Source organism: Scyliorhinus torazame, chromosome 1 (genome assembly GCF_047496885.1).
Source record: "Scyliorhinus torazame isolate Kashiwa2021f chromosome 1, sScyTor2.1, whole genome shotgun sequence".
NCBI classification, from domain to species: Eukaryota; Metazoa; Chordata; class Chondrichthyes; order Carcharhiniformes; family Scyliorhinidae; genus Scyliorhinus; species Scyliorhinus torazame.
In genome coordinates, this window is record NC_092707.1 from 222,279,254 (window position 1) to 222,306,847 (window position 27,594).

At 50.5% G+C, this 27,594-nt stretch overlaps 1 protein-coding gene across 2 annotated transcripts in view; it reads left to right on the forward strand.

The window, feature by feature from the left end:
• Nucleotides 1-20,865, forward strand: part of sod2 (superoxide dismutase 2, mitochondrial) — a 36,469-nt gene extending 15,604 nt beyond the window's left edge. For both annotated transcript variants that reach the window (XM_072502624.1, XM_072502618.1), the window contains 2 exons: nucleotides 19,155-19,334; nucleotides 20,581-20,865. In XM_072502624.1, the coding sequence (XP_072358725.1) occupies nucleotides 19,155-19,334; nucleotides 20,581-20,726 (326 nt within the window). In that variant the 3' untranslated portion in view covers nucleotides 20,727-20,865. The remainder of the gene's footprint in view (nucleotides 1-19,154; nucleotides 19,335-20,580) is intronic.
• Nucleotides 20,866-27,594: the final 6,729 nt, after the last annotated feature.

Sequence of the window (27,594 nt, forward strand, 5' to 3'; positions counted from 1 at the left end):
CTCCTACGCTTCGTGGACCCCACAGACGGCCACCTCAGGGGGTCGCTGCCCACCCAATATGCCTGCGCTGCACGCCAGCCAGCAAACCCCGAAGGGCCCCGATACTATTTTTGTGGCCAGCAAAAGCACCCCCGCCAACGCTGCCCGGCCCATGCTGCCCTTTGTAAAGCCTCCGGGAAGAAGGGCCACTTCGCCGCGGTGTGCCAGGCCCGCTCAGTAGCCGCGATCGCCCACCCCCCAGGTCACGGACAATGGGCGCCGCCATCCCCCCCCCCCTCAGACCACGTGCAGCCAGTGGGTGCAGCCATCTTCCCCTCCGCACGACACGTGCGTTTCATGGGCGCCGCCATCTTGTCCCACCCCCGCAACGGCGTTCCATGGGCACCGCCATTTTGTAACCCGCAAGACCTTCAGGCGCCGCCATCTTGTCTACCCCTCAGCACATGGGCACCACCAGCGTTCCAGGACCTGAACTCAACGGCCGCCCCATTACCCGACGACCAACCAAGGCTCGCCTCCATGTCACTCAACCAGTCTCGCCCGCATAACCTGACCAACGCATCCACCAGCGTGAAAGTCGACAGCCACGTAACCTCTTGCCTGCTGGACTCCGGGAGCACCGAAAGCTTCATACACCCGGATGCGGTAAGGCGCTGCTCCTTCACGATACACCCCGCCAGTCAAAAAATCTCCCTGGCCTCCGGATCCCATTGCGTAGCGATCCGGGTGTACTGTACGGTCACGCTTACGGTCCAGGGCATAGAATTCCACGGCTTCCGCCTCTACGTTCTCCCTAACCTCTGCGCTGCACTAATCCTCGGCCTGGATTTCCAGTGTAACCTCCAGAGCCTAACCTTGAAATTCGGTGGACCCTTCCCACTCCTCACTGTGTGCGGCCTCGCGACCCTAAAGGTCAACCCACCTTCCCTCTTTGCCAATCTAACTCCAGATTGCAAACCCATTGCCACCAGGAGCAGACGGTACAGCGCCCAGGACAGGACCTTCATCCGGTCCGAAGTCCAGCAGCTGCTTCGGGAAGGCACCATCGAGGCCAGCAACAGCCCCTGGAGAGCCCAAGTGGTAGTGGTCAAAACTGGGGAGAAACACCGAATGGTTGTGGACTACAGCCAGACCATCAACCGGTACACGCAGCTCGACGCGTACCCCCTCCCACGCATATCTGACATGGTTAACCAGATTGCACAGTACCGGGTCTTCTCAACGGTAGACCTGAAATACGCCTACCACCAGCTCCCCATCCGTAAATTGGACCGTCCATACATCGTCTTCGAGGCAGACGGCCGCCGATACCACTTCCTTAGGGTCCCCTTCGGCGTCACTAACGGGGTCTCGGTCTTCCAAAGGAAGATGGACTGAATGGTTACCGGTACGGTTTGAAAAAATGAAATGAATGAAAAAATGAAAATCGCTTATAGTCACAAGTCGGCTTCAAATGAAGTTACTGTGAAAAGCCCCTAGTCGCCACATTCCGGCGCCTGTTCGGGGAGGCTGTTACGGGAGTTGAACCGTGCTGCTGGCCTTGGTCTGCTTTCAAAGCCAGCGATTTAGCCCTGTGCTAAACAGCCCCGTTTGCGGGCCACGTTTCCGTACCTAGACAATGTCACCATCTGCAGCCATGATCAGCAGGACCACGACGCCAACCTTGCTAAATTGCTCCACACCGCTACTCTCCTAAACCTCACTTACAACAAGGAGAAGTGCGTGTTCAGCACAAACCGCTTAGCCATCCTCGGCTATGTGGTCCGGAGTTATATGGTCCGGTATAACGGAGTTCTGGGGCCCGATCCCGACCGCATGCGCCCCCTCATGGAGCTCCCACTGCCCCAAGGCGCTCAAACGCTGCCTGGGGTTCTTTTCATATTACGCTCAGTGGGTCCCAAACTATGGGGACAAGGCCCGCCCACTCGTACAGTCCACCCACTTTCCCCTGACGGCCGAGGCCCAACAGACCTTCGCCCGGATCAGAGCTGATATTGCCAAGGCCACAATGCACGCTGTAGATGAAACACTGCGCTTCCAAGTAGAAAGCGACGCATCAGACGTCGCCCTTGCCGCCATCCTCAATCAGGCAGGCAGGCCCGTGGCATTCTTTTCCCGCACCCTTCATGCCTCTGAAATTCGGCACTCCGTCGAAAAGAAGGCCCAAACTATCGTTGAAGCTGTGCGGCATTGGAGGCATTACCTGGCCGGCAGGAGATTCACCCTCCTCACTGACCAACGGTCGGTAGCCTTTATGTTCAACAACACACAGCGGGGCAAGATCAAAAATGATAAAATCTTGCGGTGGAGAATCGAGCTCTCCACCTATAATTACGAGATTATGTATCGCCCTGGCAAACTCAACGAGCCCCCAGACGCCCTATCCCGAGGTACATGTGCCAGCGCACAGGTAGGCCGACTCTGGACCCTGCACGACAGCCTTTGTCACCCAGGAGTCACGGTTGTACCACTTCATTAAGGCACAAAATTTGCCCTACTCCTTCGAGGAAGTGAGGACAATCACCAGGGATTTCCAAGTCTGTGCAGAGTGCAAGCCGCACTTCTACCGGCCGGACCGCACACGCCTGGTGCAGGCGGATCCTCATTCATGAGTGATGAGCTGCGTCAGTTCCTGCTCAGCAGGGGTATCACCTCAAGCAGGACGACCAGTTTCCCAGCGAAATGGGCAGGTAGAAAGGGAGAATGGGACGGTATGGAGGGCCGTCCAGCTGGCCCTACGTTCCAGAAATCTCCCGCTGGCAAGAGGTCCTCCCTGATGCACTACATTCCATTTGCTCATTACTCTGCACTGCCACTAACAATACACCACATGAACGTCCCTGGAAGTCCACATCCGGGGTGTCACTCCCGACTTGGCTCACAGCTCTGGGAACCGTGCTTCTCTGTAAACACGTCCCACCCCATAAGGCGGACCCGTTTGTGGAGAGGGTACACTTGCTCCACGCAAACCCAGTACGCCTACGTGGCATTCCCCGACGGCCGCCAGGATACTGTCTCCCTCAGGGACATGGCACCAGCAGGTTCCACCTCCACACCTCCTCCACCGGCGCCACCCTCCCCTCCCCCGGCGCTCATAACACCACCACCCCTAGGACCGTCCGTTCCCCCCCTGCCCATGCCCGTCGATGAAGAGGATTTTGGTTCCCAGAGTCACCTTCGACCAGGTCAGCACCAACATCGCCGTCACCACTTCGGCACTCCCAAAGGACCATCAAGGCCCCGGACCGGCTGAACCTCTGACCGGTCCACCGGACGTCAAAGGACATTTGTTTTGCTTTGTAAATACTAAAATCATTATTATATATAGTTATCCACCACCCCCGCCGGACACAATTTTAACAGGGGGTGAATGTGGTAAACCACTGTTGTACCTATATTAGAGGATGTACGGTAGAACCTGCACTACAGGTTCACCTGTGGCCCCTGCCTGCTGGCTCAGCCCAGGAGGCGGGGTATAAATATGCGTGTCCTCCTGCTCGCAGCCATTTCGCCAGTTGCTGTGGGAGGCCACACATCTGATAGCAATAAAGCCTCAGTTTGGATTCAACTTTCGTCTTTAGTCCAATTGATCGTGCCTCAGTAACCTGTTTAGATGAAGTACTAATAAACAAGTGTTAAGGACTTCCGGTGTGGACCATGGAGTAAGTGGTCACATACAAGGCAGCTCCTGCCCAAGGTTACAGAAAAGAGCTCTTTTTAATCAATACAGAGTGGAATTTTGATGAAAAGATGTAGGTGGAAGTTGGAGGAGTACTTTCCCCCAGGAATGGTATGTCTCTTGATTACCAGACCCGGCAGAAACAGTGATGGATTTGGGTGGTGCTGCAGCAAAGACAAAAGCCTCTTCAAGCATGCAGGCGGGGGAAGGGCAAGCTCAAAGGCTTCAAACTGACTTGATGGCCTTTATTAAAGCTGAATTCCAGCAGCAGAGGGAACAACTGCGAAAAGATCTCGCAAAGGCCATTGAAGAAGCGATGATGAGACTTCTGGTGGTGGCCATGGAGGAGTAGGTCGCGCATTTCTGGTGGTGGCCATGGAGGAGTAGGTCGCGCATTCGGCAGCTCCCGCCTGGAACGGACTCTCGGACCATTTTTCAGGAGTTTTCACGGACTCTTTGGGGCAGATTGGTGAAGCGAACACTGCCAAAAGGATTCCCTCTCTGTTGTATGGATAGCTGGACCAGGAGTGGCCGGGTGAAGTCCCAACAGACAGAAGCGTGCGGAGCGGACGCCGAGGCATGGCATGGCGGCCGGTATCGACCAGGGTGCATGGGCGCAGTGGTCACAGGAGCAACAAGAGTTCCTTAGGGGCTGCTTTGTGGATCTTAAAAAGGACATGCTGGCCCCGATGAAGGTATCAATAGACCAAATGATCGCAACTCCGGCGACACAAGGGAAAGCGATTAAGGAGATGGAGAAAAAGCTATCCGACCATGAGGGCGAGTTGGTCGTATTGGCCCTTAAGGTGGAGGCGCAGGATGACCTCCACAAGAAGTGGCAGGAGAGGCTGGAGAACCTAGAAAACTGGTCCAGGAGACAGAACTTGAGAATTGTGGGCCTCCCCAAAGGTGTGGAGGGGTCGGATGCGGGAGCATTGGTGTCCAAGGTGCTGGAGACGCTGATAGGGACGGGGGTATTCCCTCGACCCCTGGAGCTGGATGGGGCGCACAGAGCCCTTGCAAGGAAGCCCAAGGTGAATGAAGCGCTGAGGGCCATGGTGGTGAGATTTCATCGCTTCTCGGACAAGGAACTTGTCTTGCGGTGGGCAAAACGGAGCAGCAGGTGGGAGAACAGCGTGATACGCATCTACCAGGACCTGGGTGCGGAGCTGGCCAAGAGACGTGCTGGATTCAACCGGGCGAAGACGACCCTCTTCAGCAAGGGGGTGAAATTTGGGATGCTACACCCAGCGAGGATATGGGTCACGTACAAGGAACGGCATCACTATTTTGAGACGCCGGACGAGGCGTGGTCATTCGTCAAACAAGAAAAGCTGGACTCGAATTAAAGGACAGTTAAGCTTTGGTGGAATGCGGCGGTGGGGCTGGGTAACACGGTACCGTTTCTAATATAAGATTGTATACAATGTTGGGTGCGTGTAAGGGCTGTGGTGGAGGGTGCAGCGTTTTCGACAAAGTTGAGATATTTAGTGCGATTTTTCGGGAAGTTGGAGCCTTGGTTCAGTAAGTGTCTCCTCACGGGGCAATGTTAGTGTCTTCTGTTTATTTTTCGTTTCGTATTACTATTTACTCACTGGGACTGGAGAGGTAGTTTAATTGGTTTATTCATGTGGGGAGAGAGGTCCGGACAATGAGGCAACAGTCTGATCGGCGCCAGGGGCGGGAGCTGCCGGGGTCAGCATGGGTCAGCTGACTCTCGGGAGCGTAGTGGGGGGTGAACAAGTGCTCAGCTGGTGCTTGACTGGGGCTTTTGGGTCGTGGGGCTGTTTGGGGAGGAGGGGAGGGGGGGATGCTGCTTTGCTGACAGAGGAGGTATCAATTTCAGGGAACCAATTGAGGGTCGGGGGTGGTGGCTCCCTGTGTGGGCGCTCGAGGAAGCAAAGCGAAAGTTCGAGGTTGGCCAAAAAAGGCCGATGGACAGTCGGTGGGGGGCGGTTAGTGGAACGTGAGGGGTTTCAATGGGCCGGTCAAAAGAGCGCACGTGTTCACGCATCTAAAGGGATTAAAGGCAGACGTAGCAATGCTTCAGGAGACAGATTTAAAGCTCGCAGATCACACGAGATTGAGAAAGGGATGGATAGGCCAGGTGTTCCATTCAGAGCTGGATTCGAAGACCAATTCTGATCAGTAAGGGTGTGGCATTCGAGGCTGGGAGAATTGTGGCAGATAAGGGGGGCAGGTATATAATGGTGAGTGGAAAGTGGGAGGGGGTCTGGGTGGTGTTTGTGAACGTCTACGCTCCGAATTGGGATGATGTGGAATTTATGAGGCGCATGCTAGGCAAAATCCCGGACTTCGAGTCACACAACCTGATCATGGGGGAGACTTTAACACAGTCAGGGCGTTAATCCCAAAGGTGGGGACAGAATACTCAGCAATCACAGTCTCGGACCATGCCCCTCATTGGGTGGACCTGCGGCTTAGTGAGGAGAGAGGGCAGCGCCCACTCTGGAGACTGGATGTGGGGCTGCTGGCGGACAAAGAGGTTTGCGGGTGGATTAGCAGGAACATCCAGGATTACCTGGAAACAAACGATACGGGTGAGGTAGTAGCGGCAACGGTCTGGGAGGCTCTGAAGGCAGTTGTCAGAGGGGAGCTCATCTCAATTCGATTCCATAGGGAAAAGAGAGAAAGAGCGGAGAGGGAGAGACTGGTGGAGGAGATACTCCGAGTGGACAGGAGATACGTGGAGGCCCCGAGGCGGGGCTACTGAGGGAGTGGCAGAGTCTGCAGGCAGAGTTTGAACTGCTGACCACAGGGAAAGCGGTAGCACAGCTGAGGAAGGCAAGGGGGCCAGTCTACAAGTACGGGGAGAAAGCGAGTAGAATGCTGGCACACCAACTGCGAAAGAGGGAGGGGGCCAGGGAAATCGGGGGAGTAAAGAATAAGGAGGGTAACACGGTCTTGGATCCAGGGGGGGGTGAACGGAGTCTTTAAGGAGTTCTATGGTAAACTATACGAGTCGGAGCCCCCGACGGGAGTGGAAGGGATGAGGCAATTTTTGGACCAGCTGAGGTTTCCAAAGGTGGAAGAGGACCTGGTGGAGGGGCTGGGGGCCCCGATTGAATTGGAGGAGATTGTCAAGGGTATAGAGGACATGCAATTGGGTAACGCCCCGGGGCTGGACGGTTACCAGGTAGAATTCTGTGAGACATTTTCGGAAATATTGAGCCCACTCCTGATGAGGACCTTCAAAGAGGCTAGAGAGAAAGGAACCCTCCCCCAACAATGTCACAGGCCTTGATCTCACTCATTCTTAAACGAGGGAAGGACCCGGAACATTGCGGGTCATACAGGCCGATTTCGCTTTTAAACGGGATGCCAGATTGCTAGATTCTGGCCACAAGAATTGAGGATTGCGTCCCAGGGGTGATAGAGGAAGACCAGACTGGGTTTGTTAAAGGCAGACAACTCAATACCAATCTCCGGAGACTTTTGAATATTATCATGATGCCCTCAGAGGGAGGGGAGGCGGAGATGGTAACAGCGATGGTCGCAGGGAAAGCCTTTGACCGGGTGGAATGGGAGTACCTGTGGGAAACGCTGGGGAGGTTCAGGTTTGGTGAGGGCTTTATTGTCTGGGTGAAATTGCTGTACCAGGCGCCTGTAGCAAGTGTATGTACAAACCGGCTGAAATCGGGGTACTTCGAGCTTCACCGGGAAACGAGGCAGGAGTGTCCCCTCTCCCCGTTACTATTTGCCTTAGCTATAGAACCACTAGCTATGGCACTGCGAGCCTCAAGGAACTGGCGGGGACATCGGGTCTCGCTATACGCGGATGATGTGCTCCTGTACATTTCGGACCCTGTGGAGGGGATGGGGGAGGTTCTGCGGATCCAGAGGGATATTGGTAGTTTTTCAGGGTACAAACTGAACACGGGAAAGAGCGAGGTGTTTGTGATCCAGGCCAACGGGCAGGAGAAGAGGCTGAAAGAGCTGCCGCTCAGGATGGTAGAGAAAAGTTTTTGTTACCTGGGTATACAGGTGGCCAGGAAATGGGATGCCCTGCACAGGCTCAACCTGACCCGGTTGGTGAAGCAAATGGAAGGGGACTTTAAAAGGTGGGACATGCTCCCGCTGTCACTGGCAGGGAGGGTGCAGACCGTGAAAATGACTGTCCTCCCCAGATTTTTGTTTGTCTTTCAGTGCCTCCCCATCTTCATCCCTAAGGCCTTTTTTAAGCGGGTGAGTAGGATCATTACGGGCTTTGTGTGGGCGAATAAGACCCCACGAATAAGGAGATCGCTGTTGGAGCTCAGTCGGGGGGGGGGGGGGGGGGGGGGGGGGGGGGGGATTGGTTGGCACTGCCGAACTTTCGCAACTACTACTGGGCGGCCAATATAGCTATGATTAGGAAGTGGGCGATGGGGAGGGGGGGGGTGGGGGGGCGGGCGGCTTGGGAGCAGCTGGAGGCGGCGTCAAGTAAAAGGACTAGTCTGGGAGCTTTGATAACGGCTGCTTTGCTGTTCTCGCCGACCCGTTACTCCACAAGTCCGGTGGTGGTGGCGACACTGAGGATCTGGGGACAGTGGAGGAGGTACAAGAAGGTGGAGGGAGCATCGGTCTGGACCCCGATAGGTAACAACCACAGGTTTGTCCCGAATGGGATGGATGGTGGGTTCCAGAGCTGGCAGACGGCAGGCATCAGAAGGATGGGAGATCTGTTCATAGACTGAAGCTTTCCCAGTTTGAAGCGCGAGAGGACAAATTTAATCTGCCGCCAGGAAATACCTTTAAATATCTGCAAGTACGAGCCTTCCTGAAAAAACAGGTAGTGGCCTTTCCGACGCGTGCCGCCACTGAGGATACAGGACAGGGTGGTCTCCGGCACCTGGGTGGGGGAGGGGAAGGTGTCGGATATCTACCAGGAACTACAGGAGGCGGAGGAAACCCCGGTGGAGGAGCTCAAGGGCAAGTGGGAGGAGGAGCTAGGTGAGGAGTTGGAAACAGGTCTGTGGGCAGAGGTCCTGGGCAGGGTTAATTCCTCCTCATCATGTGCCAGGCTCAGTCTAATTCAATTTAAGGTGGTCCACGGGGCACACATGACGGCAGCGAGAATGAGCAAGTTTTTTGGGGTAGAAGACAGTTGTATGAGGTGCAAGGGCAGCCCTGCAAACCATGTCCACATGTTTTTGGGCATGCCCGGAGCTTAGAGCGTTCTGGCGAGGGTTCGCGAGGGCAATGTCCAAGGTGCTTAACACACATGTGGTGCCGAGTCCAGAGATAGCGATGTTTGTAGTGTCTGAAGACCCGGGAGTTCAGGGGGCGAAAGAGGCCGACGTCTTGGCCTAGTAGGCCGGAGACGGATTTTATTAATGTGGAGCAACTCGAAGCCCCCGAGTATAGAGACTTGGGTTAACGACATGGCTGGGTTTCTCAGCCGCGAGAAAATAAAGTTTGCCTTAAGAGGGTCTACGCTAGGGTTCTCTCGGAGGTGGCAGCCGTTCGACTTTCTCGGGGAAAATGAAAATGTCAGCAGCAGCAATCTGTAGGAGGGGGGGGGTTGTGAGTGCTTCATTGGGATGGTGTGGGAAGACTGAGTCGCGTGGCGTAATGTTTATTTAATTGTTATTGTATATTATCTTTTTGCACTATGTTAATGTTCACCCTAGTTTGTTTTGTTATTATTGTTACTACTGTTTTATTATGAAAAATTCAGCAAAACCTTAATAAAAATATTTTTAAAAAATAAAATAAACAGCTTGATAGCAGCTTGCCCTTAAGACTTGAAGTAAGGAAGAGTGGATAGAGGTAACAATGACCATAACCAGTAAGCTATCCCTGGCCCTATGCTGCCCATATGACTTTCTCAAGACCGGAAAAAGTGGGAATTATGGAAATACCTTTTCCTACGATATTGAGTAGGGATTGGGCCTTCACATTAAAGAACAGAAGCATCGAGTCAGTTTGTTTCTTTATGATGTAGGTCCATTGGCAGACAACATTTTCCTAAGTGAAGGAGTCCACCGCAGACTTTGAGAGCTTTCTCAATGTTGTCTGGCTAGTTCTTGCAGAAGGACATGTTTTTTTTTTTAAATAATATTTTATTGAAAATTTTTGGTCAACCAACACAGTACATTGTGCATCCTTTACACAACATTGTAACAATACAGATAATAATGACCTTTTTTAAATTTAAACAAAAACAACAACAAATAAATAAATATTAAATAACAAAAAAATAAAAATAAAAACTAGCCCTAATTGGCAACTGCCTTGTCTCAGGCCACCCTCCCCCCCCCCCCCCCCCATCCCCCCCCCCCCATCCCTCCCCCCCCCCCCCCCCCCCCCCCCCCCCAAAGTCCTGGGCCGCTGCTGCTGCCTTCTTTGTTCTCCCCTATCTATCTTTCCGCAAGATATTCGACGAACGGTTGCCACCGCCTAGTAAACCCTTGAGCCGACCCCCTTAGGACGAACTTAATCCGCTCTAACTTTATGAACCCCGCCATATCATTTATCCAGGTCTCCACCCCCGGGGGCTTGGCTTCTTTCCACATTAGCAATATTCTGCGCCGGGCTACTAGGGACGCAAAGGCCAAAACATCGGCCTCTTTCGCCTCCTGCACTCCCGGCTCTTGTGCAACCCCAAATATAGCCAACCCCCAGCTTGGTTCGACCCGGACTCCTACTACTTTCGAAAGCACCTTTGTCACCCCCATCCAAAACCCCTGTAGTGCCGGGCATGACCAAAACATATGGGTATGATTCGCTGGGCTTCTCGAGCACCTCGCACACCTATCCTCCACCCCAAAAAATTTACTGAGCCGTGTTCCAGTCATATGTGCCCTGTGTAATACCTTAAACTGAATCAGGCTTAGCCTGGCGCACGAGGACGACGAGTTTACCCTGTTTAGGGCATCTGCCCACATCCCCTCCTCAATCTCCTCCCCTAGCTCTTCTTCCCATTTCCCTTTTAGTTCGTCCATCATAGTCTCCCCTTCGTCTCTCATTTCCCTATATATATCCGACACCTTACCATCCCCCACCCATTTCTTTGAGATGACTCTGTCCTGCACCTCTTGTGTCGGGAGCTGCGGGAATTCCCTCACCTGTTGCCTCGCAAAAGCCCTCAATTGCATGTACCTGAATGCATTCCCTTGGGGCAACCCATATTTCTCGGTCAGCGCTCCCAGACTCGCAAACTTCCCATCCACAAATAGATCTTTCAGTTGCGTTATACCTGCTCTTTGCCACATTCCATATCCCCCATCCATTCCCCCCGGGGCAAACCTATGGTTGTTTCTTATCGGGGACCCCCCCAGTGCTCCGGTCTTTCCCCTATGTCGTCTCCACTGTCCCCAAATCTTCAGTGTAGCTACCACCACCGGACTCGTGGTATAGTTCCTTGGTGAGAACGGCAATGGGGCTGTCACCATAGCCTGCAGGCTGGTCCCCCTACAGGACGCCCTCTCTAATCTCTTCCACGCCGCTCCTTCCTCCTCTCCCATCCACTTACTCACCATTGAAATATTAGCGGCCCAATAATACTCACTTAGGCTCGGTAGTGCCAGCCCCCCCCTATCCCTACTATGCTGTAAGAATCCCTTCCTCACTCTCGGAGTCTTCCCGGCCCAAACAAAACCCATGATACTCTTTTCTATCCTTTTGAAAAAAGCCTTCGTGATCACCACCGGGAGACACTGAAACACAAAGAGGAATCTCGGGAGGACCACCATCTTAACCGCCTGCACCCTCCCTGCCATTGACAATGCTACCATATCCCATCTCTTGAAATCTTCCTCCATCTGTTCCACCAACCGCGTCAAATTTAGCCTGTGCAATGTGCCCCAATTCTTAGCTATCTGGATCCCCAGGTAACGAAAGTCTCTTGTTACCTTCCTCAACAGTAGGTCTTCTATTTCTCTACTCTGCTCCCCTGGATGCACCACAAACAGCTCACTCTTTCCCATGTTCAATTTATACCCTGAAAAATTCCCAAACTCCCCAAGTATCCGCATTATTTCTGGCATCCCCTCCGCTGGATCCGCCACATATAGTAGCAGATCATCCGCATATAAAGATACCCGGTGTCCTTCTCCTCCCCTAAGTATTCCCCTCCATCCCTTGGAACCTCTCAGCGCTATCGCCAGGGGCTCAATCGCCAGTGCAAACAGTAATGGGGACAGAGGACATCCCTGCCTTGTCCCTCTATGGAGCCGAAAATATGCCGATCCCCGTCCATTCACTCGCCACTGGGGCCCTATACAACAGCTGCACCCATCTAACATACCCCTCTCCGAACCCAAATCTCCTCAACACCTCCCACAGATAATCCCACTCCACTCTATCAAATGCTTTCTCGGCATCCATCGCCACTACTATCTCCGTTTCACCCTCTGGTGGGGCCATCATCATTACCCCTAACAACCTCCGTATGTTCGTGTTCAGCTGTCTCCCCTTCACAAACCCAGTTTGGTCCTCATGAACCACCCCCAGGACACATTCCTCTATTCTCATTGCCATTACCTTGGCCAAGACCTTGGCATCTACATTGAGGAGGGAGATTGGTCTGTAGGACCCGCATTGTAGCGGATCCTTTTCCTTCTTTAAAAGAAGCGATATTGTTGCTTCTGACATAGTCGGGGGCAGTTGTCCCCTTTCCTTTGCCTCGTTGAAGGTCCTCGTCAGTAGCGGGGCGAGCAAGTCCAAATATTTTCTGTAAAATTCAACTGGCAATCCGTCCGGTCCCGGGGCCTTTCCCGTCTGCATGTTCCTAATTCCTTTCACCACTTCTTCTACCGTGATCTGTGCTCCCAATCCCATCCTTTCCTGCTCTTCCACCTTGGGAATTTCCAGCCGATCCAAAAACTCCATCATTCTCTCCCTCCCATCCGGGGGTTGAGCTTCATACAATTTTTTATAAAATGTCTTAAACACTTCATTCACTCTCTCCGCTCCCCGCTCCGTCTCTCCATCTTCGTCTCTCACCCCCCCTATTTCCCTCGCTGCTCCCCTTTTCCTCAATTGGTGTGCCAGCAATCTGCTCGCCTTCTCTCCATATTCATACTGTACACCCTGCGCCTTCCTCCATTGTGCCTCTGCAGTGCCTGTGGTCAGCAAGTCAAATTCCACATGCAGCCTTTGCCTTTCCCTATACAGTCCCTCCTCCGGTGCTTCCGCATACTGTCTGTCCACCCTCAAAAGTTCTTGCAACAACCGCTCCCGTTCCTTACTCTCCTGCTTCCCTTTATGTGTCCTTATTGATATCAGCTCCCCCCTAACCACCGCCTTCAACGCCTCCCAGACCACTCCCACCTGAACCTCCCCATTGTCATTGAGTTCCAAGTACTTTTCAATGCATCCCCTCACCCTTAAGCACACCCCCTCATCCGCCATTAGTCCCATGTCCATTCTCCAGGGTGGACGCCCTCTTGTTTCCTCCCCTATCTCCAAGTCTACCCAGTGTGGGGCATGATCCGAAATGGCTATAGCCGTATATTCCGTTGCCCTCACCCTCGGGATCAATGCCCTACCCAACACAAAAAAGTCGATGCGTGAATAGACTTTATGGACATAGGAGAAAAACGAGAACTCCTTACTCCTAGGTCTACTGAATCTCCACGGGTCCACCCCTCCCATCTGCTCCATAAAATCCTTAAGCACCTTGGCTGCTGCCGGCCTCCTACCAGTCCTGGACTTCGACCTATCCAGCCTTGGTTCCAACACCGTGTTAAAGTCTCCCCCCATTATCAGCTTTCCGGTCTCTAGGTCTGGGATGCGTCCTAGCATTCGCCTCATAAAATTGGCATCGTCCCAATTCGGGGCATACACGTTTACCAACACCACCATCTCTCCCTGTAATTTGCCACTCACCATCACGTATCTGCCCCCGTTATCCGCCACTATAGTCTTTGCCTCGAACATTACCCGCTTCCCCACTAATATAGCCACCCCCCTGTTTTTCGCATCCAGCCCCGAATGGAACACCTGCCCTACCCATCCTTTGCGCAACCTAACCTGATCTATCAGTTTCAGGTGCGTTTCCTGTAACATGACCACATCTGCTTTAAGTTTCTTAAGGTGTGCGAGTACTCGTGCCCTCTTTATCGGCCCGTTAAGCCCCCTCACGTTCCATGTGATCAGCCGAGTTGGGGGGCTTCCCACCCCCCCCCCCTGCCGGTTAGCCATCATCTTTTTCCAGCTTCTCGCCCAGTTCCCACGCGGCTGTATTTCTCCCAGACGGTGCCCCCCCGCCCATCCTTTCCCGCACCCACTCCCCCCTTTCCCCAGCAGCAGCAACCCAGTAATTCCCCCCTCCCCCCCCCCCCCCCCTGCTAGACCCCCCGCTAGCGTAATTACTCCCCCCATGTTGCTCCCAGAAGTCAGCAAACTCTGGCTGACCTTGGCTTCCCCCCGTGATCACGGCTCGCCCCATGCGGCGCCCCCTCCTTCCTGCTTCTCTATTCCCGCCATAATTATCATAGCGCGGGAACCAAGCCCGCGCCTCTCCCTCGGCCCCGCCTCCCATGGCCAACGCCCCATCTCCTCTCCCTCCCCACCTCCCCCCATCACCACCTGTGGGAGAAAGAAAAATTACCATACCGCAGGATTAATCATACAATCCCTCTTCGCCCCCCCCCCCACTCGTCCCGCCACTTTGTCCAAACGTTCATTTTCGTAGTCCAATCATTCCAATTTTTCTTCTACAATAAAAGTCCACGCTTCATCCGCCGTCTCAAAGTAGTGGTGCCTCCCTTGATATGTGACCCACAGTCTTGCCGGTTGCAGCATTCCAAACTTTATCTTTTTTTTGTGAAGTACCGCTTTGGCCCGATTAAAGCTCGCCCTCCTTCTCGCCACCTCCGCACTCCAATCTTGATAGACGCGGATCACCGCGTTCTCCCATTTACTACACCGAGTTTTCTTCGCCCATCTAAGGACCATTTCTCTATCCTTAAAACGGAGAAATCTCACCACTATGGCTCTGGGAGCTTCTCCTGCTCTCGATCCTCGCACCATAACTCGGTATGCTCCCTCCACCTCCAACGGACCCGTCGGGGCCTCCACTCCCATTAACGAGTGCAGCATCGTGCTCACATATGCCCCGACGTCCGCCCCCTCCACACCTTCAGGAAGGCCAAGAATCCTCAAGTTGTTCCTCCTTGCGTTATTTTCCAGTGCCTCCAACCTCTCCACAGATCGTTTCTGGTGTGCCTCCTGTATCTCCGACTTCACCACCAGGCCCTGTATGTCGTTTTCATTCTCTGCTGCTTTCGCCTTCACGACCCGAAGCTCCTGCTCCTGGGTCTTTTGTTCCTCTTTCAGCCCTTCAATCGCCTGTAATATCGGGGCCAACCTTTTTTATCTCCTCCACGCAGCGTTTCAAAAACTCTTGTTGTTCAGGGCCACATATGAAACTGCCACCTTCCGACGCCATCTTGGTTTCTGCTTGCCTTCCTTGCCGTTGTTCCAAAGGATCCGCTGCAATCCGGCCACTTTCCTCTCCTTTTTCCATCCGTGTCCAGGGGGAACACCCTTCTGGTTTACCACACGGTGTTTTCAGCCGTTAAAATTGCCGTTGGGGCTCCTATCAAGAGCCCAAAAGTCCGTTTCACAGGGAGCTGCCGAAACGTGCGACTCAGCTGGTCATCGCCGCACCCGGAAGCCGCAGAAGGACATGTTAATCTGCGATCACATAGTCATGGGCATCTGAGACAAAAATCTCCCAACTTTCTTCAGACTAAATGATCTTAAATGTACTTTGGATCAAGTGGTCCAATATACGAGCGAGATAGGCTGAGCTTAAGGAGTTCAGTCAGAGGTAATTCGATATTACTCCATAGACTGGGTAGGTCCATGGACAGCAGCCCCACCTTTTATTTAAAAAAATGTCCGCCAAACTGGGCTAAAGGGCAGAAAACATGCTGGCAGTCATTTTGAGATGCTTAATTGGGCGAAGTACCAGGACTGCTCAGCAGGTGATGTGGAATCCTTTAAGTGCAAATCCAACAACTTTTAATTGAGGTAGAAGCCAAAATATTTATTTTTTAAAACTCCCTGCATTTCTCACAGCCCCAATGCACCTTCCCTTTCAGATGCTGACGTACGCTCACAGTATTTTGTGCCCTGTTAATGTGCAGTGGCATTGGCTACATTCAGTTAAATGATAAGGCAGCACTAATGTAATCCGCAATGAACAAGAACAACAAACATAGACCACTACAGCACAGGAACACACCCTTCGGCCCTCCAAGCCTGCGCCGACCATGCTGCCTGTCTTACCTAAAACCTTCTACACATTAGGGACCCTTGTTCCTCTATTCCCATCCTAATCATGTATTTGTCAAAATGCCCCTTAAATGTCACTATCGTCCCTGCTTCCACCACCTCCTCCGGCAGCGAGTTCCAGGCACCCACTACCCTCTGTGAAAAAACATCTCTCGCATATCTCCTCTAAACTTTTCCCCTCGCACCTTTATGCTCCCTAGTAATTGGCTCTTCCACCTGGGAAAAAGCTTCTGACTATCCACTCTGTCTACGCCCCTCATAATTTTGTAGACCTCTATCAGGTCGCCCCTCAACCTCCATCATTCCAGTGAGAACAAACTGAGTTTATCCAACCTCTCCTCATAGTTAATGCTAGGTCTAGGTTCATAGAATAGATCATAGAATTTACAGTGCAGAAGGAGGCCATTCGGCCCATCGAGTCTGCACCGGCTCTTGGAAAGAGCACCCTATCCAAGCCCACACCTTCACCCTGTCCCCATAACCCAGTAACCCCACTCACCAACACTAAGGGCAATTTTGGACAGTAAAGGCAATTTAGGATGGCTAATCCACCTAACCGGCACATCTTTGGACTGTGGGAGGAAACCGGAGCACCCGGAGGAAACCCACGCACACACGGGAGAACGTGCAGACTCCGCACAGACAATGACCCAGCCGGGAATCGAACCTGGGACCCTGGAGCTGTGAAGCAATTGTGCTAACCACTATGCTACTGTGTTGCCCAATTTTGTATTACCATCCTCTTGTCTGTTTTCAGGTTTTAGCCAATTTCTTCACTATAGAATTATACAGTTGCTTTCTGGGATTATGTATGTATGATAAATATATGGGCAGATTGGTAGCACAGTGGCGACTAGGGGCTTTTCTCAGTAACTTCATTGCAGTGTTAATGTAAGCCTACTTGTGACAATAAAGATTATTATTAAATTATGCAGACACTACAGGTATGATATGGCAGCAAGAACTACCTTTGCTCATCTCAGTGGTAGTGTTGCTGAGGTTAAACTCTGCTGCACTTCAGCCTGAAGAACAGGTTTGCCCAGTACCTGGATGCCCACAGATTGTTGAGGCTCATTGAAACATATGAGGGGACTTGACAGGGTAGATGCTGAGAGGGTATTTCCTCTCGTGGGGGAATTGCGGACTGGAACAGTTTAACAACCAGGGTCTCCCATTTTAGATGGAAATGAGGAGGAACTGCTGCCTCACAGCGCCAGGGATATGGGTTCAATTCTGGCCTTGGGTGACTGTGTAGAGTCTGCACATTCTCCCGTGTCTGCATGGGTTTCCTCCGGGTGCTCTGGTTTCCTCCCACAGTCCAAAGATGTGCAGGTCAGGTGGATTGGCCATGATAAATTGCCCTTAAATGTTCAAAGATGTGCTGTTTAGTTGGGGGAGTGGTTCCAGGTAGGGTGCTCTTTCAGAGGGTCGGGGCAGACTCGATAGGCTGAATGGCTACCTTCTGCATTGTAGGAATTCTATGGTTCGATGCCTTTCTTCTATCAAAGAGTCTTTAATCTCTTCCACAGAAAACAGCACAGGTTGGGTCATTCATGGCTGAGTTGGCTAATTTTTTAATTATCAAGGAAATTGAGGGTTGTTCTGTTGGTACAGAGGCGAGGGTATCTGGTCTCTTCAGCGCAAAGATTAGTGCTTGCACCATTTGTTTTTTGTACAACTGTGTTATGAACTGTTTTAATAATCAGAGTATCCTACCCCCTCCCCATACGTTGGTACTGAGGGGAGGGTACCCTGTTTCTCCAACGCAAAATTAATGTTTGTACCGTTTGGCCTGGTACAACTGTCTTGTGAACTGTTTAATAAAAAGATATCTTCACTCAGAGGGTAGTGAGTGTCTGGAATGGGCTGCCAGAGGTAGTAGTAGAAGCGGGTACAATTGTGTCTTTCAAAAAGCATTTAGATGGTTACATGGGTAAGATGGGTATAGAGGGTTATGGGCCAAGTGCGGGCAACTGGGACTAGCTTAATGGTAAAAAAACTGGGCGGCATGGACTGGTTGGGCCGAAGGGCCTGTTTCCATGCTGTAAACTTCTATGATTCTATGATTCTATGATATGGCCAATCCACCTAACCTGCACATATTTGGACTATGGGAGGAAACTGGAGCACCCGGAGGAAACCCACGCAGACACGGGGAGAACATGCAGACTCCACACAGACAGTGACCCAAGGCCGGAATTGAACTCTGGTCCCTATCGCTGTGAGGCTTCAGTGCCCCCAGGAATCTGTGTTCTTTTTTTTGCTGATGTCAATAATGAGGCCGTCTCAAGGTAAATTGCTGTGAGGCGGTTTGCACGTTCTCCCCGTGTGGGTTTCGCTCCCACAACCCAAAAGATGTACAGGGTAGGTGGCTTGGCCACACTAAATTGCCCCTTAATTGGAAAAAAATAATTGGGTACTCTTAAATTAAAATAAAACTTGCTGTGAGGCAATGGAACAAAATGTAATTATTAAACCAACTTTTGTAATGCCTGAAACATTTTGGAAGAGATCTAGCGGTTCCGTTTGCCGCAGGCACAAATCCCGCTATGGTTGCTGAATCTCACGAAAGGGCCAAAACCGGATTTGCGAAGGCAAAATCTCCTGTTTGAGAATAGCCGCAGCATCCGGCCATCGTGGAGTCTGCGTTCCTCAGTGGCATGAGCCATGCCAGGATTGCAGAGGTGCCTGGAGACCCCAGGGGTTGAGGGCCAAGGATGGCCAATACCCCTGGTAGTGCCAAGTGGCCGCTGCAGTAGGCAGTGCCAGGGGTGTAACCACCCTCCTGGTGATTAGGGGAGAGAGGGGAGAGCCCTGATGACAGCATGGGGGTGAGGAGAGGAGACAGGGGAGGGTGCCCTCTGTGGTTGGGGGTGGGAGGGATTGCCCGAAGCTTGTGGGTGTAGTCTGTGGACGGGTTGGGGAAACTTAAAGTTTCCAGCTCTATCAGGCCGAACTCTACCAGATTGACGGCATAAACCACACTCTCAGATTTTCTCTCCACTAAGTGCCAGAAAATCTGGTCTGAAAATTTGGATGTGTTTCTGGAGAGAAACGTGCTGGTTTTCAGTCTGAGTCCGACAATTCTGGGAAAATACCTCTCCTTAAATGTTCATGTGCTTTAATTGGTGGGATATGGTTTAAAGACTCTTTAGTGAGAAAGCATTTTAATATTGGTGGAGTTGAAGAATGCTTCCTAATGTGTGTTTTGTTTTGCTATATTCAGGAGCGTTAATGGAAACCATCAAGCAGCACTTTGGTTCCTTTGAAAAGTTTAAGGAAACGATGACTGCAACCTCAGTTGGTGTTCAAGGCTCGGGATGGGGATGGCTGGGTTACAACAAGAATTCAGGAAGGCTACAGCTTGCTGCTGCTTCCAATCAGGATCCACTGCAAGGAACAACAGGTTAGCTATGGCTTTATTTTCCCCTTCTCGTGAATTAATGGCCTAAATAGGAATGATCTGTCACATTTAGAATATGCTTTGATTTTACTTTGCTGGTAGATATTGATTATCTCCAAATAGACCAGTCTCTAAATTTGGTCAGACCTTTTGATTGTCTGCTCTTATTTTAACTGAATCTTTACAAATTCAATCCTGCCCTTCCCCAAGATGAATAGGAATCAGAACGCTTTAAAGGTTTCAGATTGGATTTTGTATTCAATTATATTACCAAAGAATAACATTAATCCGTGGTCCTTCTGAAACGATAGCATTAATGGCGTGCAGTTATGTTTTTGCCCTCCTTACGTGAGGTTCCTGGTAACTTATCCTAGTTTTAATTTTATTTTCCTTCTACTGGATAGACTGTGACCTTTTTCCCTGGAGCGTAGGAGGCTTGGGGTGATCTTATAGAAGTCTATAAAATAATGAGGAGCATAGATATAGTATAGATAGTATACATCTTTTCCCAAAGATAGAGGAGTCTAAATCTAGAGGGCATAGGTTTATGTGAGAGGGACGAGATACAAAAGAGACCAGAGGGGCAATTTGTTCACACACAGCGTGGTGAGTGTCTGGAACGAGCTGCCAGAGGCAGTAGTAGAGACGGTACAATTTTGTCTTTTAAAAAGCATTTAGACAGTTATATGGGTAAGATGAGTATAGAGGGATATGGGCCAAATAAGGGCAATTGGGACTAGCTTAGTGGTAAAAACTGGGCGTCATGGACAAGTTGGGCTGAAGGGCCTGTTTCCATGCTGTAAACCTCTCTGACTCTATGATGCTCCATATCTTTGATGGTGGAAAATAAAAGTACATACAGTACACCAAAAGGACAATTACAGCACAAGATAATTGTTGGGTGCAGTGTACCTCCTCAATTGGAGTTATCTATTGGAGTTAGGGGCTGGTTTAGCACACTGGGCTAAATCGCTGTCTTTTAAAGCAGGCCAGCAGCACGGTTCAATTCCCGTACCAGCCTCCCTGAACAGGCGCCGGAATGTGGCGACTAGGGGCTTTTCACAGTAACTTCATTGAAGCCTACTTGTGACAATAAGCGATTTTCATTTCATTTTTCATTCTATTCAAATCATATTACTCATATTTTTGCAAATACTTAATGATGTTTGTGTTTATGGATAACATGTACAATTGTTAATGCAACGTTCCTTGAATAGACTCACTAAAGTCAACATGTCCCATGTTTCAGGTCTAATTCCCCTACTTGGAATTGATGTGTGGGAGCATGCCTACTACCTGCAGTACAAGAATGTGCGGGGTGACTATCTAAAAGCTATCTGGAATGTTATCAACTGGGAGAATGTAGGAGAGAGACTCAAAGCTGCCATGAAATGAGGAGTATTCATGCTGGACTTCGAGGCAACAAACAGATTTCTGCCATCGCTGTTTTAAAATGTTTTTGTGTAACATTTGTTAAACAGATTCCAGCTCTCTTGAGACCATGTTTAAAGCATTAAATCTTTGGAAACATCCAGCAAGTATGATTTTGTATTTATTTTAAATGATTCTAAACATTTCTAAACTTTCTTTCTGAAATGCTTGAGGCACTGAAGAACCTGTGTTGCACAATCCCACAATTAAAAGCAATGTAAACTTTGCTTTATTCTGCTGTAGTATTAACATAGAACATAGAAAATACAGCACAGAACAGGCCCTTCGGCCCACGATGTTGTGCCGAACCTTTGTCCTAGATTAATCATAGATTATCATTGAATTTACAGTGCAGAAGGAGGCCATTCGGCCCTTTGAGTCTGCACCGGCTCTTGGAAAAAGCACCCTACCCAAACTCAACACCTTCACCCAACACCAAGGGCAATTTGGACATTAAGGGCAATTCATCATTGGCCAATTCACCTAACCTGCACATCTTTGGATTGTGGGAGGAAACCGGAGCACCCGGAGGAAACCCACGCAGACACGGGGAGGACGTGCAGACTCCGCACAGTCAGTGACCCAAGCCGGAATCGAAACTAGTTCCCTCCACTGCGCATGGTCAATTATACAAAAATGAATTTATATAATCGGCAATTTGGAACTATCTTTGTTTACAAATATGATAACAATAGTGAGACTTGGGATTAAATAGCTGGTGTGATTCCCTGCAGTTGAATTATATATATATATATATATATATATATATTTTAATATTGACATGAGGATTGGACGTCATTAGTTCTTTAAAATGTTGCCTTTTTAATGCTGTAATAAGAGTTTGAATCAAGAAAGAAGTAAGAAATTATTTTCTTTTCTCATTGCTTGGAATTCCAAGCAAAGGGGAAAAACAAAATTTTAAAGAACCATTAGTAAGATGGAATAAAAGCAAGGGGAGAGAAGTAGAAATAATTGACCGCAATAAAGTAAAGCTATGGAGGGCAGCAAGGTGGTGCAGTGGTTAGCACTGCTGCCTCACGGCGCCGAGGTCTCAGGTTCGATCCCGGCCCTGGGTCACTGTCTGTGTGGAGTTTGCACATTCTCCCCGTGTTTGCGTGGGTTTCACCCCCAGAACCAAAAGATGTGCAGGGTAGGTGGATTGGCCATGCTGAATTGCCCCTTAATTGGAAAAAATGAATTGGGTACTCCAAATTTTTTTAAAAAGTAAAGCTATGGGATGGAGAGGAATATGAAATATTACACAAGAAATAGGAGCAGGAGTAGACTATATAGCCCATTGAGCCTGCTCCACCATTCAATACAAGTCCAAATACAGTCCAAAGATGTGCAGGTTAGATGAATTGGCCATTGATAGGGCGGGGCAGTGGGCCTAGGTGGAGTGTTCTTTAGGAGGGTCAGTGCAGACTCATTGGGCTGAATGGCCTCCTGTACTGTACGGATTCTATGGAACACAATCATGGTTGATCTTGGGCTTCAAGTCTGCTCCCATATCTCTTGATCCCTTTCTTAAGTGTATTCAATGTTTGAGCATCCACGACATACTGGGATAGAGAATTCCAAAGATTAACAATCCTTTTGCATTAAATATTTATGAGACTGCCTCTCCTTCTTCAGCACTCTGAATATGAGGCCCAATTTACTCAATCCTTCATCCCAAGGACCAATTTAGTACTGCCTCCAATGCAAGTAAATCCTTTTTTAAGTAAGGATGATTTCAGATGTGACCTCACCAAAACCCTGTATAATTGTAACAAGACATCGTTACTCCTGTACTCCAATCCCCTTGCAGCATGGCCAATATATATGGAGTGTTGGCCTTTATTGGTAGAGGGATTGAGTTCCGGAGTCAGGAGGTCATGTTGCAGCTGTACAGAACTCTGGTACGGCCGCATTTGGAGTATTGCGTACAGTTCTGGTCACCGCATTATCGGAAGGACGTGGAGGCTTTGGAGCGGGTGCAGAGGAGATTTACCAGGATGTTGCCTGGTATGGAGGGAAAATCTTATGAGGAAAGGCTGATGGACTTGAGGTTGTTTTCGTTGGAGAGAAGAAGGTTAAGAGGAGACTTAATAGAGGCATACAAAATGATCAGGGGGTTAGATAGGGTGGACAGTGAGAGCCTTCGCCCGCGGATGGAAATGGCTGGCACGAGGGGACATAGCTTTAAACTGAGGGGTAATAGATATAGGACAGAGGTCAGAGGTAGGTTCTTTACGCAAAGAGTGGTGAGGCCGTGGAATGCCCTACCGGCAACAGTAGTGAACTCGCCAACATTGAGGGCATTTAAAAGTTTATTGGATAAGCATATGGATGATAATGGCATAGTGTAGGTTAGATGGCTTTTGTTTCGGTGCAACATCGTGGGCCGAAGGGCCTGTACTGCACTGTATCGTTCTATGTTCTATGTAATATGTCATTTTCCTTTTTAATTGCTCGCTGTACTGCATGCTAATTTTCATCATTCCTTGTATGAACATACCCAAGTCTCTGACATCAACATTTACAAGTTGATTATTTTATCCATCTTATTACAATGTTTTTTTTTTTATAAATATTTTATTGAAAATTTTGGTCAACCAACACAGTACATTGTGCATTATTTACACAATATTATAACAACACAAATAACAATGACCTATTTTATAAACAAAAAATGAATAAATAATAAATAACAAAAATGAAAACTAACCCTAATTGGCAACTGCCTTATCACAAGTAACACTCTCCAAAAATATAATTTAACAGTCCAATATATAATTATCTGTCGCAACGACCTATACATATTATACAGTATATATTAACAACCCTGACCGCCCCCCCCCCCCCCCCCCCCCCCGATCCTGGGCTGCTGCTGCTGCCTTCTTTTTTCCATTCCATCTATCTTTCTGCGAGGTATTCGACGAACGGTTGCCACCACCTGGTGAACCCTTGAGCCGACCCCCTTAGAACGAACTTAATCCGCTCTAGCTTTATAAACCCTGCCATGTCATTTATCCAGGTCTCCACCCCCGGGGGCTTGGCTTCTTTCCACATTAACAATATCCTGCGCCGGGCGTACTAGGGATGCAAAGGCCAAAACATCGGCCTCTCTCGCCTCCTGCACTCCCGGCTCTTGTGCAACCCCAAATATAGCCAACCCCCAGCTTGGTTCGACCCGGACCCCCACTACTTTTGAAAGCACCTTTGTCACCCCCATCCAAAACCCCTGTAGTGCCAGGCATGACCAAAACATATGGGTATGATTCGCTGGGCTTCTCGAGCACCTCGCACACCTATCCTCCACCCCAAAAAATTTACTGAGCCGTGCTCCAGTCATATGCGCCCTGTGTAATACCTTAAACTGAATCAGGCTTAGCCTGGCACACGAGGACGACGAGTTTACCCTGCTTAGGGCATCTGCCCACAGCCCCTCCTCGATCTCCTCCCCCAGCTCTTCTTCCCATTTCCCTTTTAGTTCATCTACCATAGTCTCCCCTTCGTCCCTCATTTCCCTATATATATCTGACACCTTACCATCCCCCACCCATGTCTTTGAGATCACTCTGTCCTGCACCTCTTGTGTCGGGAGCTGCGGGAATTCCCTCACCTGTTGCCTCGCAAAAGCCCTCAGTTGCATATACCTGAATGCATTCCCTTGGGGCAACCCATATTTCTCGGTCAGCGCTCCCAGACTCGCGAACTTCCCATCCACAAACAGATCTTTCAGTTGCGTTATTCCTGCTCTTTGCCACATTCCATATCCCCCATCCATTCCCCCCGGGGCAAACCTATGGTTGTTTCTTATCGGGGACCCCCCCAAGGCTCCAGTCTTTCCCCTATGCCGTCTCCACAGTCCCCAAATCTTCAGTGTAGCCACCACCACCGGGCTTGTGTAGTTCCTCGGTGAGAACGGCAATGGGGCTGTCACCATAGCCTGTAGGCTAGTCCCCCTACAGGACGCCCTCTCTAATCTCTTCCACGCCGCTCCCTCCTCCTCTCCCATCCACTTACTCACCATTGAAATATTAGCGGCCCAATAATACTCACTTAGGCTCGGTAGTGCCAGCCCCCCCCTATCCCTGCTACGCTGTAAGAATCCCTTCCTCACTCTCGGGGTCTTCCCGGCCCACAAAACCCATGATGCTCTTTTCAATCCTTTTTAAAAAAGCCTTTGTGATCACCACCAGGAGGCACTGAAACACAAAGAGGAATCTCGGGAGGACCACCATCTTAACCGCCTGCACCCTCCCTGCCAGTGACAAGGATACCATAGCCCATCTCTTGAAATCCTCCTCCATTTGTTCCACCAACCGCGTTAAATTTAACCTATGCAATGTGCCCCAATTCTTGGCTATCTGGATCCCCAGGTAACGAAAGTCCCTTGTTACCTTCCTCAACGGTAGGTCCTCTATTTCTCTACTCTGCTCCCCTGGATGCACCACAAACAACTCACTTTTCCCCATGTTCAATTTATACCCTGAAAAATCCCCAAACTCCCCAAGTATCCGCATTATTTCTGGCATCCCCTCCGCCGGGTCTGCCACGTATAGTAGCAAATCGTCCACATACAAGGATACCCGGTGCTCTTCTCCTCCTCTAAGTACTCCCCTCCACTTCTTGGAACCCCTCAATGCTATCGCCAGGGGCTCAATCGCCAGTGCAAACAAAAATGGGGACAGAGGGCATCCCTGCCTTGTCCCTCTATGGAGCCGAAATTATGCAGATCCCTGTCCATTCGTGACCACGCTCGCCATCGGGGCCCTATACAACAGCTGCACCCATCTAACATACCCCTCTTCAAAACCAAATCTCCTCAACACCTCCCACAAATAATCCCACTCCACTCTATCAAATGCTTTCTCGGCATCCATCGCCACTACTATCTCCGTTTCCCCCTCTGGTGGGGCCATCATCATTACCCCTAACAGCCTCCGTATATTCGTGTTCAGCTGTCTCCCCTTCACAAACCCAGTTTGGTCCTCGTGGACCACCCCCGGGACACATTCCTCTATTCTCATTGCCATTACCTTGGCCAGGATCTTGGCATCTACATTTAGGAGGGAAATAGGTCTATAGGACCCACATTGTAGCGGGTCCTTTTCCTTCTTTAAGAGAAGCGATATCGTTGCTTCAGACATAGTCGGGGGCAGTTGTCCCCTTTCCTTTGCCTCATTAAAGGTCCTCGTCAATACCGGGGCGAGCAAGTCCACATATTTTCTATAGAATTTGACTGGGAATCCATCCGGTCCCGGGGCCTTTCCCGCCTGCATGCTCCTAATTCCTTTCACCACTTCTTCTACCTCGATCTGTGCTCCCAGTCCCACCCTTTCCTGCTCTTCCACCTTGGGAAATTCCAGCCGATCCAAGAAGCCCATCATTCTCTCCCTCCCATCCGGGGGTTGAGCTTCATATAATTTTTTATAAAATGTCTTGAACACTCCATTCACTCTCTCCGCTCCCCGCTCCATCTCTCCTTCCTCATCCCTCACTCCCCCTATTTCCCTCGCTGCTCCCCTTTTCCTCAATTGGTGTGCCAGCAACCTGCTCGCCTTCTCCCCATATTCGTACTGTACACCCTGTGCCTTCCTCCATTGTGCCTCTGCAGTGCCCGTAGTCAGCAAGTCAAATTCTACATGTAGCCTTTGCCTTTCCCTGTACAGTCCCTCCTCCGGTGCTTCCGCATATTGTCTGTCCACCCTCAAAAGTTCTTGCAGCAACCGCTCCCGTTCCTTACTCTCCTGCTTTCCTTTATGTGCCCTTATTGATATCAGCTCTCCTCTAACCACCGCCTTCAACGCCTCCCAGACCACTCCCACCTGGACCTCCCCATTATCATTGAGTTCCAAGTACTTTTCAATGCACCCCCTCACCCTTAGACACACCCCCTCATCTGCCATTCGTCCCATATCCATTCTCCAGGGTGGGCACCCTCCTGTTTCCTCCCCTATCTCCAAGTCTACCCAGTGTGGAGAGTGATCCGAAATGGCTATAGCCGTATACTCCGTTCCCCTCACCTTCGGGATCAACGCCCTTCCCAGCACAAAAAAGTCTATTCGCGAGTAGACTTTATGGACATAGGAGAAAAACGAGAACTCCTTACTCCTAGGTCTGCTAAATCTCCACGGGTCTACACCTCCCATCTGCTCCATAAAATCTTTAAGTACCTTGGCTGCTGCCGGCCTCCTTCCAGGCCTGGACTTCGACCTATCCAGCCCTGGTTCCAACACCGTATTAAAATCTCCCCCCATTATCAGCTTTCCCATCTCTAGGTCCGGAATGCGTCTTAGCATCCGCCTCATAAAATTGGCATCATCCCAGTTCGGGGCATATACGTTTACCAAAACCACCGTCTCCCCCTGTAGTTTGCCACTCACCATCACGTATCTGCCCCCGTTATCCGCCACTATAGTCTTTGCCTCGAACATTACCCGCTTCCCCACTAATATAGCCACCCCCCTGTTTTTCGCATCTAGCCCCGAATGGAACACCTGCCCCACCCATCCTTTGCGTAGCCTAACCTGGTCTATCAGTTTCAGGTGCGTTTCCTGTAACATAACCACATCTGCCTTAAGTTTCTTAAGGTGTGCGAGTACCCGTGCCCTCTTTATCGGCCCGTTCAGCCCTCTCACGTTCCACGTGATCAGCCGGGTTGGGGGGCTTCCTACGCCCCCCCCCTTGTCGATTAGCCATCCCCTTTTTCCAGCTCCTCACCCGGTTCCCACGCAGCTGTATCCCCCCCCCAGGCGGTGCCGCCCCGCCCATCCCCTCCCATACCAGCTCCCCCCTCTCCCCAGCAGCAGCAACCCAGTAATTCCCCCCTCCCACCCCCCCC